Genomic DNA, 14,593 nt, shown 5'->3' on the forward strand with positions numbered 1-14,593 from the left:
TCAGCTAATGGCCAAACAAATAAATTTTGATTGATTGATGAGACAGATTTAACCTCCAAAATATTTAAGTTCTTTGATTCTCCCTTCAAAGGCTGAAGTAGCTAGGAACATGATGCTTTTTGTAAATTGCTATTTTAAAGAAAAATGAAGAAAAATCCACATATTAGTTAAACCAGATCCTTTCTCAACCTTGCTGACCAAATCCATGCTAATTTGGAAGTTAGCTGGGTTCATATTTCATCAACTGTCTAGAAAACTGCAAGATGGAACTTGAAAAATCCTAACTGCCTTCATTATTAACACATGATGCACATACAGCACCAAGAGGCTTCCCCACTCTCACATTTTTGATGAAAATCACAACACAATATAGGAGGGAAGGTAGATGCAAAGGAAAATATCATAAGAAGAGCTTTGCTGGATTGGACCGAAGGCTTATCTGTATAATCCAGCATCCTGAGTGCAGAAGCATTCTTCCTACTTGTGATTCCCAGCGATGATTATTCAGATTTCTCCTGAATTGTAGGAGAAATATGGATGTCAAGGGAAGAACAGGCTTTGCATAGCAAGGATTGTGAGATGGTACAAAACAATAAGACACATTATTCATTACATTTATCTCACCTCTGATCCTAGTGATCAAATTCAGATTATTATAAACTGAACCTCATATTTCTCTGTGTTTTTCTTTAAAAAAGCAGCAATAGTAAAACTAATCACAGTCACTGAGACAAGCTTTGTGAAAAAAATGCAACATTATTAAACCGAGGGAGTCTATTCAGATCTCCGTGAATATGCATTCTGGTTAATTTGGTTTATAAAAGCAATATTATCTGCCTAGACACACACCCATCTTCTGGGTAGAGGATGTGGCTCTTCACATTTCCCATACAATAAAAAATGACCTCCTTTATTCCTACTCCTTTTTAAATGACCTTCAGTGCCCTTTGGCCATTATGATCTCACATGAGCTGAAAGGATGATTTGTGCAAAAATTACCCACACCATTAAATTGGATTTTTGTGTGACAGCTCAAGTTTTCTTATTTCCTGCAGGGAATTTAGAGGCAACGTCTTATTTCTCCCAGTCATAAGTCATAAGATCATCTCAACTCATTGGCTCAAATGCTGCAACCAATTCACACAAACAAGGCCCAACCTTATGTATGTTTACTCAGAAGTAAGGCACACTGATTTCAGCAGAATCACAGCTTTATGCACCATAATGTACTTCTTGTGCATGATGCCTAGCTGAATCATTTGAATGTGTAGAGTCGTGTTCTCAGAAGTTCCTTTTTAAAAGAACAGAAATTGGACTATTTGTCTCTGTGTGTGTTTTTTTGGCTTGTTGAAGAAATGGTAAGCAGGTTGTGCAGGGAGCTGGTTACTGGATGAATATACAACCCAGCACTGAGCATGTACATCACCAATTTTGCAGTTTATCTATATTGCTGTTTGGTGCGACACGGTAGCCAATACATAAAAATTAATGGGAGAGAGATCTAGTCACAACTGTGAGCTATGATATCTAAAAATCACTTTTGTGTTTCAAAGGCAATATACCTCTGAATAGTAGGAGTGGATGTGTGGAAACCATGGATAAGAGCTGTTGCCTTTGCTCCTTGTGTGTGGGCTTCCCAGAAGGATCTGTTGGGAAAAGGATGCTGCACCAGGTCGGATCTGGCAGAAATATTATATTCTTATGATGTACTGAATCCTGCTTATTGAAATGATAGCTTCTTGGTATTCATGTTCACCAGGTCGCTGTGTGAGCCAGAAGCAGTAAGGCCTCAAGGGGGATCCACTATTACTTTTGTCCTTCTTTTCTGTTGGATTGTAGAGGTTCAAGCCCCCCATTTTCTTTCTAAGAAAGAAGATGGAAACTGCCATCTCACCATTGCAGCACACTCAGCTTGCATAGCCAGGATCGGTCCGGGTCCCCAGCTCTTAATCTCCAAATGCTATGTACAGAACAAAGATCCAGTCATTGTCATCTCAGAGTTATTTCAGGGTTGTCGTCCTGAGACAACAACCACTGACTACACAGACATGGAATTCATTGAGCCTTTCTTACGTCAATAGATGTCTTTATGGCAGCAGATCCCCTGCCACCCTGCACACACCAGAGATAAACCAGAGATTGCTTAGGTGTTTACTAAATCCTAGAGGAAAGTGAGATAAGCTATTGGACAATGATCTTGCCAGAGGTTGTGGACTTTCTTTCAGCTTGTTCTAGTTCTCTGATTCACTCTGTAAACATGTTTAGAACCACTAGGGGCTGATGTGAGTTCAGGGGTTAGTAGCCCAGAATATGGGACGCTGGTGGCGCTGTGGTCTAAACAACTGAGCATCTTGAGCTTGCCAGTCGGAAGGTCGGTGGTTCGAATCCCCGCAACAGGGTGAGCTCCCGTTGCTCAGTCCCAGCTCCTGCCAACCTAGCAGTTCAAAAGCATGCCAAAAAGTGCAAGTAGATAAATAAGTACCGCTCCAGCAGGAAGGTAAACTGCGTTTCTGTGCACTGCTCTGGTTTCGGTGTTCCATTGTGCCAGAAGCGGCTTAGTCATGCTGGCCACATGACCCAGAAAAACTGTCTGCAGACAAACGCTGGCTCCCTCGGCCTGTAAAGCGAGATGAGCACCGCAACCCCAGAGTCATCTGCGACTGGACTTAACCGTCAGGGGTCCTTTACCTTTACAGTACCTTTAGCCCAGGATAACTGGATGTGTTGGTGACTGGTTGGAAACCCAGGATAATTGATCTTATGTTGCTTTTGCTACCTTCGTCATGTGCTCTCACCTGTAGCTGTAGTTTCTTTCAGCCTTTCAGCCATTGCTTATTGCCAGCCCATCCCCCTCATCAGGCTTCTTGTGCCCCTGGGAATCCCTGTGGCAAGATGTTGAAAAATAAACAACAAAAAAAAGACCTGCATATTAGTGCATGCTCATTATGAGAGTAGCATTCATTCAGCATGGTGATAGCTCTCAGAGGCAAAGGAAGCAGAACTTATTCCAGCAGATGACAATAAGTCTGTGGGCACGCTATACCTTTAAAGCACATTCTTTCTCTCAAAGCATGCTGGGCACTGTAATTTGTTAAGAGTGGCTGGGAATTGTAACTCTGTGGGAAGTAAACTACACTGTCCAGAATTCTTCGAGGGGAAGAATGTGTTTTGAATGTGCTTTGAATGCATAGTTTGTACACAGCCTTTAAGAAATATCAGTATTTTGTTTCCTTTGCGTTCCCATTTAAGTAGCTAGTGATACTTGGTATAAATACTCTCAGTAAGAGGCACTTATTGTTCAATGCTTTTTATCATATTGTTTGTGAAGCCTCTACATTATAATCTAAAAGCACATTTTTTTTCCATCTGAGACCTAAAGAGCTGACAATGGGTAGAATTTTGCCTCTGTCTGGAAAACTATTATCATATGAAGGTACTGAATAAAACCATTTAAAACGCAACATGAGTTAAGAACACTTGGGCCCATTGATTTAAGATTTAAATCCGAAGCACATTTAGTAGTAATTCCTATTGAACTCAGAGGGACTTATCTCCGAGTAAGTATGCTTAAGATTTCACTGTATAAGTGCTTAACTCTCTGTTGAATTGAGAGCTCTTGTTTGGACCTCAGAGTGTTTCACCCAAGGGCATGTATGGTTTGGAGCTGTTTAGCTAAGACTCCTTAGATACGTGTCCTCTTGAAAACAGACATGTTTGCAACCCCTAGACTCTCTTGGTGGCGGATATGTCTCATTTGCCCATCTGCTCCTCCTGTTAAATTTATGGCATGTAGGAAAGGAATCCAACAGGACATTGTTTGCATACCCACAGGGTTTCCTAAACTTGGGTCTCCAGCTGTTGTTGGACTACAACTCCCACCATCCTTAGCTAGCCAGACCAATGGTCAGGGATGATGGGAATTGTAGCCCAAAAACAGCTGGAGACACAAGTTTAGGAAACCCTGCTACAGTATGTGGCAGTTCCCAAATGATTACATAATATAAACTTAAGAAACACTATCTATGTGGCTTTTCTTTCTCCTTCCCTGCATCTTTATATGTATTGAGATTGAAAGAAAATGGATATGTCAGAATAAAAGCGGTGGAATCTAAATTTTGGGTTTTACCTACTGGGACAGCTGCAGAGAATGTTCTGTTGAGTGATATGAGGATCTGTCCTGGAGTGTCAACACAAGGGGGCTTGTGAAGAAGGCGCAGCAGAGACTGTACTTTTTGAGAATTCTAAGGAAAAATCATCTTCCGCAGAAACTGCTGCTTGCCTTCTATCACTGTGCCATTGAGAGCGTGCTCACTTATGGGTTATGTGTGTGGTACGGAAGCTGTACTACCCAGGACAGGATGGGGTTGTGCAGAGTTGTTAAGGCAGCAGAGAGCATTGTTGGCTGCCCACTCTCCACCTTAGAGCAGATTTATGCCACAAGGTGCCATAGGAAGGCACTGGACATAGTAAAAGATCCATCACATCCTGGTCACTGTCTCTTTGAGCTCCTGCCATCGGGACGGAGATACAGGACGATGAAGACAAGAACGAGACGTCTTAAGAACAGCTTCTTCTCCAGAGCGATCTCGGCCCTGAATGGGAAGCCTGGACTTTGAAAGTCATCTAATCTTCCTTGCTGTATTATACTGTATTGTTTTAATTAGTGTTTTTATAGTTCTTTTGATTTTGTGTGGAGTGCCCTACCTGGGTGGATGGAGCAGCCAAGTAATTCCGTTGTCCCCGAGAGGGGGCAATGACAATAAAGATTTTATTATTATTATTATTATTATTATTATTATTATTATTATATTGCTCTCAGATGTATTAGGTCATAGAGCTGGGAGAGGGTAAAATCACATTCTATCACATTCTATAACACCCTACTTCTTCCCCATAGCTGATCATTTAGACTAATAACAACTAGTTAATCCTCAGTGGGGCACCTTAGATCAGTTTTATGGGATATGAAAATAGTTTCTCATCGGTAAACATGGATGTAGGTGAGGTCAAGCACTCCAGAAAAACAAAGCAAAACAGGAGGCCAGGTATTATTGACCCTTGCCTGTACAATTGCCCTAGATTTTCCTGTATAACAAAATCAATGCTAAGGAGCTCCAAGCAGGAGCCTTTTGTATTAAATTTAATGAAGTGAATGTCCCCAAGGCCCTTTCATAGGAGGTTATCTCTGTCAACCTGGTAAAGTACCCTGCTGTCTCAATGCCTTAAATTTAAAAGTGAATTATGCAGCAGGCACATTAAGGCTTCAGCCTTCATGCAGACTAATGAATATGCTTATAAAGCTATATTAGAGCTATGCATGTAAAAATAACTCTTTACAGAAATAGTCAAGCCAATGAGACCACCTACTAGAACACATCTGTTCTGTGCTGACATAACTTGCACTACTCAGAAACAGGAAATGCTTTAAAATAAGATGAGAGGAGCTTATGTATCCATCACGGTTCATTTTCATCAGAGCTCTTTCCTTTGGGTGAAACAGGTCATTCTGTGGTCTGTTGAAGCAGTTTTCTCAGTGAATCAATCAATTTATGTGAAAGCACTGAAACCTCATATAATGGCCACAGGATGATATGAAGCCCTTAATTAGTTTTCCCCCGATCAAATTGCTGCCAAAAGCACTTGGACTTCCACTTCAGGGGAAAAATAAGTAAGATAAGCTGAGAATTTCCCAGCTGATATGACTGACGCTCCTGCTGAAGCCCTGGCCAACTGCTGGAACATTTGGATGGCTCAGGCCATTGATATGATCGCTGCTAAGCACCCTCTCCTGCTTCATGGAGCCCACTTGGCTCCCTGATATACTCCAGAGCTTAGACAAGGAAACAAGCTAGAAGATGGCTTAAATGTGAGTGGAGGAAAACTCTAGTCGAATGCAACAAAACACTGCTGAGGGCTCATCATTGGGCCTACCTAGTGGCAGTGAAGGCACCAAAGAAGATATTCTCCATTGCATTGTCATTGTGCCAACTGAGTTGTAAATTGTTTTACTCTGTCTCTGCTGCTTTTATGTCATTTTTACTGACATATTTTTAATTATTTTATTTTAATATATTGCATTTTGCACACTGCCTAGGCAATTATATTGATGGGCAGCCAAATACAATCTAATAATAATGATAATAAAAAGACATCTTTTAATTGCCAAATGTTTTGCTACCCCATCCAGACATTCCTCCCTTTATCTCTTTTGATTCTCTTCTGAAACAGCCTGCTTCTCCTTGGTGTGTGGTGGGACCAGCCCTGATTGAATCACTTTACAGTGATGGCCGTTCACAGACCAATTAAATTTGTTTCAATGACTTTCATGGGACTAAGATCACTTATATCAAAGCAGTCTGATTTAAATTATTTATGCACTAGGTTTTTTGTGTGGTCGGTTCTGTGGAGCCAATATGGCACAGTACCATTGAAAAATAAATAAAAATAAATACATGCACATATTTACAGAACTAGGATCCCATGGATTTAGCATTTAATGGTTTTCATGGTGAAGGTTTGGATCTTCTGAAAATATTAGCAGTCTATCTACCTGTATGGAATACAATAAGGGTGGAAGCCTCACATACACAGATCAGAGGTAGTCAGACGTTCTGATGCAGTGATGGCCAGAGTGACTGCACTGGGCAGAGCCATAGATGTATTGTATTTGATTAGCGAGTGCGACAAGTCCATCCTGCTATTTTTCTTTTTGGTTACAATCCGATAATAAATGTCTATTTTTCCAAACCTTGGATAAGTAAGTTTACACTAACACATTTGACTTTGCAGTGGTCAAAATGCCACTATACAATATTTGGTCAAAATGGCTGTTTTCAGTGTAGCTTTAGTATTGAACTACTACAGTGGTGTGGTGACCTGAACAGCTAATTATGCAGTTACATACCATGGTGGGTCACAACTCTGGAAGGAAATGGCATTTATTGCCAATGCCACATCATAAATGCCCTTCACCCCAGTTCTGCACAAAGGCTCATCACATATTCAAGGCTGTGGTTCTCAAGCCACCTACTCTAAACTTACTTCATTGAATTACACTGCATTTTTCTAGAATGTGTAGTTTAGCACAGCAGCCCATGGGGCTTAAACAAGATTAAAAAGATAGTGTGGGAGTACTAGATTTGGTCTTCTGTTCTGAACTCATCATCAGCCTCAAACGATAGTCTGCAGTTATTGATTATAGTGTGCTACCATTTTCTGCCTGGACCACAAAGCTTGTGAGCATTTTAAAAGGCAGACCTATAGTTATAGCAATTCACAAATTTAGGGTCAGCAAAGGTTATCATCATTCTTAGGAGCAGAACAAGACTGCCGGGTACCCAAGGATTTTGTTGCTAAAGCAGCAAATGCCTCTGTCATCACTGGATTCAGGTGTGGCCTTTGATGTCCTACAAATGTATCACGATATGCAAATGGAGTATCATTGTGTTTCAAATTATATACACCAACAAACACCGATATATGTCAAATAACAAAGAGGCAAATGAAAGGGTAACACAATTCCAAGAGGATGTTACAGACAGAACATTGAGTCACATATTGCTGACAGTGGCGACCTGCTTTCTTAATTTAGGCCTCCTTTGCATGTGACATTTTTCTTTTAGCATTGTATAGAGTAGGCTGGATCAAAGACAAAGTGGGAGATTGTAGGAAGTAATTCATAGAGAGGCTACTATACATCACAGACTACCCAGCTTTTAAAGAAAGGAATACCCACCCTTGTCCACTAGTGGGAGGAAACCCATGTATGCTGCCTTGAGCTTCTTGTTGGTGGGGGTGAGCACAGGATACAAATAAGATTTCCCCTTTTTTCCTTTTGCAAAGGCCAAATATTGTGTGGTTTTGACAAAGTCTGGGGACGAGTCTCTGTTCTGCACAGATTCTGGTACATCGGAGTGACACACAGAGAGAGAGAGATGTCGAAAGCGGCAGTCTCCAGACAAAATGAAAGAGTGCGAGTTAGAGGCCTGTGTAAGGCTGAAAAACAAGTTTAGCAAATAGACTTCCATCCTTTCCTAAAGGAGGAAAAGACGAAGAAGAAAAGAAAGGGGGAAGAAAGAGAAAACACTTGGAATCTGTCTGTCCTCAGGAATCGAAAACATCGATGATGTCTGCGTATCAGAAATGGCACAGACACAACAACAACGGTAATAATGGCAATTGCGATAATAATAATAATAGTAGGAAGGAAATCAAGTTGATGAGGCTGCAACGTAGTCCTTGGGTGGAACCTGCTGACGGATTAAAGGCAAAACCAGCCCCCGGCCAGGAGCGAGGTGGTGGGAGGAGTTCCCATGGCAATGGGAGAGGTGGCGCTTCTCCTTCTCCTGATGCATCGCGGAGACCGTTCGCCACGTTCCCACAAGCAGCGCCGGGCGGGGGTCCTCCGAGGAGTCCCTACGCACGGCGGAAGCGCCTCGCCAATACAGCCACCGGCTCCTCGGCCTCCCGCCCCCCCACTCCCAGCCTCCGCAACGCTACGAGGACGGCGGCTGCCTGCACTGCAAAGCCGCAGCCCTGTGCAGCACCATTCCCCCATCGACAGCTCCCGGGAAGCGGGCGGGGGCCGGCACGGGGGCGAGGCGGGGAAAGCGGAGGGGCACCGGCCAACCAAGCCTGGAAAGTGCCCGGCGCGGTCTGCCTCCTGCCGCTCTCCAGATCGGGCTCGGGCTCTGATTGGTCCTGCCCTGCTGTCAGTCAGACTATCAAGCCGGCTGGCTTAGATGGGTGGGTTAGGCTGAGGGATTTGCTCTTGAGCCTGGGCAGGAGCGGCGTAAAGTGGGTTCTCAGAGTGAGAGAGGGAGAGGGTGGGTCGGCCGGCGGCTGGCTGGCTGGGGAGATAGCAAGGCAGACAGAGAGCAGCTGTCCGGGACATTGAATGAAAGGGAGAAGACATGCACTCATCGGATGGGAATTTGCAGCCCTGCAAGGCGGCGCGGAGAGCCGAGGCGCTCGTTTGCTTTCCTAAACAGTGAGTAGCGTTGCCAGGAGGGAGAGAAGGAGGGAGGGGGGTGTGTGAGTATCAATCCATGGCATCTGCACACGCACCCCATCAAATTCCAGCTACTGCCTTTTGCAGATGTGGCTGCAGCCAAAGTTTTAATTGGGGGTGGGGGGGTGGGTAGTGGTGCTAGTGGTAATGGTGGTGGTTCCACTCCTGCTGCTACCCAATGCAGCGAGTTTGGATGGAGGCATCTTCTCCCCGGCTCCTCCCCATGGCCTGTCTGGCTCCCTGCATCTCACAGGTGAAATGAACTTCAGTCTTCAGTGGTGATCAAGCCTGTCTGGTCCTCTTCTCTCCTCTCCCCCCCCCCTTCCCCATCTCTTTCCCCCTGTTTTTCATCCATAAATGCTTTCAAGAAGCAGAAGGGCAAGCCCGACCTCTCACCCAGCATGAAGAGGTGCAAATCGGATGAGCTGCATCAATCAGACGAAGACTCTGCTGGGGCTGAAGATGCCCCTGTCCTGTCCACCATGGATGCCAAGGCTGGGGATTCAGCTGCCGCCCTGTCAGATTTGGCTGCCTCCAATCCTAACCCTCAGCCCCATCCTGTTACCCGGAGTAAACCTCCTGATTTAAAGGTAAGCTTTGGTAGGTCTATTTCCCTTTTGAAAGAAAAAGAAAAGAAGGCATATTTTCATTTGTTTTGTTTTATTGCTGCTTGGAACGCACATTTCAGTTTCCAACTCATAGGCGTTTAAATTATTGACAGCTGCAAAAATATTACAGGTGCCGCATTTATGAGCTGTCTTTTTGAAGGCATGTCAGTCAACCCAATGTTTACCAAATGGTAACACTAGCCAACTTGCCTGGCAAGTTCCTGGTGTGGGAATTCCTTACACTCATATAAATAATATTGGTCCATCTTTAAGTCATCTTTCCATGTTCCTGTTATACAGATAATTTTTTGTAATGCATCCCAGCACTGGTGCAGACAGTGTTGATTCAATCAGATTCAATGATTTTTTTGAACACCTGTGTTGCACAATCATTTTTATTATAAATGCATTTGGACTCCAGGCCTAGAAGTGAGTCCTGTCAAATTCAGTTGGACTTAATCTTTGGTTGACATATTGTGCTCTTAATAGTATCTAGTTTCAGATTTTGCCCAGTGGCTGTTCCATAAGAACTATGACTTACTCTCTGTGTGTGTCAATTTATGCCCAGTTGTATGCCGGTGGCATAATGCTGTGAGGTGTCTTAACAGCCAATAGCATAACAGGGACATTTCACATGTTTATTTCTTTGCCAAAATGGTTCAGGCATGCAGCTTCGTCTCAGGCTTGCTAGAAGCCAAGTGTGAATGTCAGGAAAGTGTTCATCCTGTTATAATGGCTGTATCTTGTTCTTTGGTTTCTCCCAAACCTTTACTATTGTACGTGGTCACAGGTAGGAGGCTGGATCTTAATGGGCCATTGGGGTGAACCAACACGTATATATATCCATTGCATGATACAGTTCAAAGCTTTCTTTTCCCTTACAATGTAGCCATGTAAATCTTTATGTGGTTGCAAAATGCGTCTGAAGAAATCTTTATCAGTGATAAAATAGAACTTTTATACACAGCTATGACACAGACACATTATGCAAAACAGCTCTTCTGAGCAGTACTATGCGTTAAGGGTTGTGTGATGAGTATAATCTGTATGAATGGTTTATTGGCTTGCGGTTCAGGAATTTCCCAGCATTCACAGCTGCCTCCTCGTGTGTGTGCTGTTGAGTCACTTTGCTTCTGTAAAAATAGAGTGATATTTATTAACCTATTTGGTAAAGCAGTTTTAAGTGTATAGACAAAGAGTGCAAAAGGTTACACTCAAGTGGAAGTTCTAATACTATGTTTTTGTAGACTTCTACATAGTGATTTAGTCACCTTTGGAAAGCGAGACTCCCTTCCAGATGACCAAGCAGGAAAAATACATTTATGCAGTGGAAGGAAATTGTTCCTGTTGCTTTTTGATTTGGTCACTATTATGTCACAATGTTAGGCAACCTTCACCAGCCAGGTAACCTGCAAGTATTTTGGACTACCTATGTTGACGTGTTTATGAGAGTTGTAGTCCAAAACATCTGGATGGCATCAGTGAAGGCTTGTAATATCTGTGGACTTTTTTCTAAAATTGCATGGCAGCAAGCTCCTTTTCGCTTGACCTCAACAGGAGATCCTTGCTGCTGTTCTAATAGAAATAATTCTGCAGAGGCAGCTTGGAAGGCAATAGGAAGAACTGCTTATTTATTTAGTGATCAAATGTTTAATAGAAAAAGTAGTCTTCAAGTTGTTCACTTAAAATATAACTTTCAAAAATCAACATAAATGCATATAAATATACAACAATTGAATAGAACCTTTAAGTAGCTGACTAAACTATATCTCATAGGTAAAACTAAACTGTGCATAAAAAGTAGAAAGTTGCAAAATTAGGTAACAAAGTCCAGGAAAGTTTGGGTAAACATATTTGTATTTAAAAAACATTTAAAACTAGCTACTGCTGCCTCTGGAGAAAGTGTGAGTGCGACCACTCTTCCATATTGTCACCAGGTGACAATTTGCTGGTTGTAGGTCTGCACCAGGGAAAACAGTTCGCTAAGCCCACTGATCCCAAATCATTTAGGGATTAAAATGTCAACAGCAAAATCATGAACCTGGCTTGGTAGCTAATAGCCAGCCAGCACAGACCTTGCATCGCTGTTGTAACATGTGCAGAGGTGAATTCCCCCTTGAGCATTCTAGCAGCTACATTTTGCACTAGCTGCAGCTTCCAAATTGGATGCAGGGGTAGAACACCTGCTTTGAGTGCAGAAAGCCCCTGGTTCAGTTCCTTGCAACTGCAGTTAAAAGGATCATGCAGCAGGTAATGGGAAAGGCCTCTCTCCCTGACACCCTAGAGAGCCACTGCCAGCCAGAGCTGTGGACAGGAGGGGCAAATAGATTGACCTGCATAATGTCAGCCATGCTTAATATACAACCACACTTACCATAGTTTGCGTCAGTGTAATTCGCCTTGTGTTAGGCTGATCAGTAGAGGCCTCTCTTACTATTCAGGCTGCAGCAACTGAAGCAATTTGGCTACAGTGGGCCTTTGTTGAGCACGCTGAAGCAGGACTTAGTGCCCTGAACATAACCTGTTGAATACACAGTAGTAACCCATTGCAGCAGCCACTAAGGAGATCAGCAAGGAATGTTCATCTCCTCTGATAGGATTAAACACATTTACAGTCAGAAAATGGCCCCTGCTCACTCCCCTGGGATGCTTTTTCTTTGGCTGTACTAAGACCAGAGAGCAAGAGCATCCACAGGTGATGGAATATATAGATTAGAGTGCGCTGCTGTAGAGGAGCTATTTAGTAAGTTCCACTGCAGACCTTTTATCGCTTCTTGGAATGGGAGAGGCACAAATGGCATTTTAGGGAGTATCAGGAAATTTCAAATAGTGGTGTGCTAGACATAATGTACTAGGAATAGCAGTGGCATCAAAGAAAAACAAAAGGAACAATTTCCTTCCAATTCCAGTATTTAACTGGAACACGGAACAAACTATGACCAGAAGGGAAATGGAATGCTAATTATTTATTATCCCTTTTTCTTGAAAAGAACAAGATAAGAGACCAAAATGGGTGTGTTTTTTCAGAAACCCATTATATGCTAATGCATGAAAAAATGTTCTCCTCCATTGATAACATAATGGTCAGTAATAACAATTAGCACGTAGCAATAATTGCACTTAGTATGTGTGGTGTTTGCCTTTTCCTTTCTTTTTTTTGCCATGCGTTGCAAAAATGAAGAAGCATCTGGGTTCTCCATTTTATAGTATGAAACAATAATGTAGTGAAGCAGGAAACACAGATGGCTGTAACTCATTGTCTTCAGAAGAACTGTGTTAGTTTACACAAGCTAAAAAGTAGAGCTGCATTACCAAAAGCGCAGCCGTTCACAACCCAGGCCCAATTTTTAACATCAGGGTAGCCAATCTATTAATGACTGAATATTGATTATATTTGATTTTGCAATTTTTCATAATTTCATGGTTTGAATGCCTGATGGAACTAAAAAGGGATGCTGTTTGCATTTTTATTGCATTTTTATTTCAAGCAAACATAAAACAATAAACAAGCAATATATTTTACAATACAGAGCAGAGTAAAAAAATCAAAGACATATGTAAATATAATAGTAATAAATAATAAACTTTTATTTGTATCCCGCCCTCCCTGGCTGAGACTGGGGTTATATGTCATAACCACATACTTGAATACACTGGAAGAATGGGTTGGTTATATTCTGTTTTGTTTGTATAAGAGATAGAATCATACTGTATTGTGAAAAAATGCATCATGTGTGCTTTGTCCTCTGGCTACCTTAAATTTGTGTTACTCCTCACCCCCCAATAGGGTTAAGTGTCATACTTTACTATACAAAAATGAAAGATTGCATAAATTAAAAGTTTTCCAAAATGTAATACTGGTAGCAGAGGACCTACCAAGAATTGTGTGATGAGTTTCTGATTTGTAATATCTAAAAACATTTTAGAAAGGTAGCTATGGAGATAATGGGACCAGCTGATCAGTAATGAGAACAATTTCAGCAAAACCTGTCACCCCCCAAATTGCCCCCAAATTTGGGGCAGTTCCACCACAGGTGTTGATAGGAGCCTATAATTCCACACCCCTTCTAACATAGAGGGGACAAATCTCGCACACAAAAGAGAACTGTCTTGACATTTTGAAACTCTGTCTTTGATATCAAGCAAGTACCTTCACTGTATTTTCTTTGGTATTTTCTTTGGCCTGCTGAAAACATTCTTGTTTAGACAACCCTACCCAGATGCTCACAAAGTTGCAAATTTTAATCTGTTTTATGATTTTAACTATTTGCATGTTTTAAAGTATTGTTCAAAAGTTTTTTTGTTTTGTTTTATCTTTTTGTATACTTTGTTGAGGTTTTGGTTTACAGTCAATTTTATGAAATAAATAAATTAAGTACAGTACCAGCCATGGACCAACTTCAAATACAGCTTCCTAATTTGCACAGATAAGGACTTTAAGGACTAGTTTTTCCTCCAAATTTCATCATTGGTTACCATATCCTAATTCTGCTCTCACCAAGTTTATTGAGCCAGATTGCACTTAAATGAAGCCAGGAGCGTACTTTGGTATTTCAGTTTTCAGTGGCGCCCTGTGTGAGGCCAAATTTCAGTGCTCCCCCCACCCCTCACCTTCTGTTTTGCTCAGTTCACTGCGTCAGAGTTGCAACCCCGTGCAGTGCGCCATAGGCTTGGCAGTGGAACTAGTAGTGCTGCCCTAAAACCTCCTGAGGAAGCTTCAAGCAAGATTTTGTATATAGCTGAAATGAATCCTTGAACCAAACCAAACATAGACATTATAAAGCAGCCAGTTATCACCTGTAGTCTCCTTTCTATAGCTCCAAGAGCAGACAAATAGAAAATGCCTTTTTAACGCTTTATTCTCTCTTATGTTAATACAACTCTTATAATCAATACTTCACTAAGTATTAAGCACAGAACTTCTTCCAATAATCTAACACCTCGAGCGAATAGTTGGTATACTATCCCAGCACAG

General features: G+C 42.0%; 1 protein-coding gene across 2 annotated transcripts in view; it reads left to right on the plus strand.

The window, feature by feature from the left end:
* Nucleotides 1-8,633: 8,633 nt before the first annotated feature.
* Nucleotides 8,634-14,593, plus strand: part of TMCC2 (transmembrane and coiled-coil domain family 2) — a 93,085-nt gene continuing 87,125 nt past the window's right edge. Inside the window, exons 1-2 of one of the 2 annotated variants that reach the window (XM_028734310.2) lie at nucleotides 8,634-8,989; nucleotides 9,379-9,600. In XM_028734310.2, the coding sequence (XP_028590143.2) occupies nucleotides 9,412-9,600 (189 nt within the window). In that variant the 5' untranslated portion in view covers nucleotides 8,634-8,989; nucleotides 9,379-9,411. The remainder of the gene's footprint in view (nucleotides 8,990-9,378; nucleotides 9,601-14,593) is intronic. The other variant, XM_028734311.2, reaches the window with a different exon arrangement.

This window comes from Podarcis muralis, chromosome 5 (assembly GCF_964188315.1).
Source record: "Podarcis muralis chromosome 5, rPodMur119.hap1.1, whole genome shotgun sequence".
Taxonomy (NCBI): Eukaryota; Metazoa; Chordata; class Lepidosauria; order Squamata; family Lacertidae; genus Podarcis; species Podarcis muralis.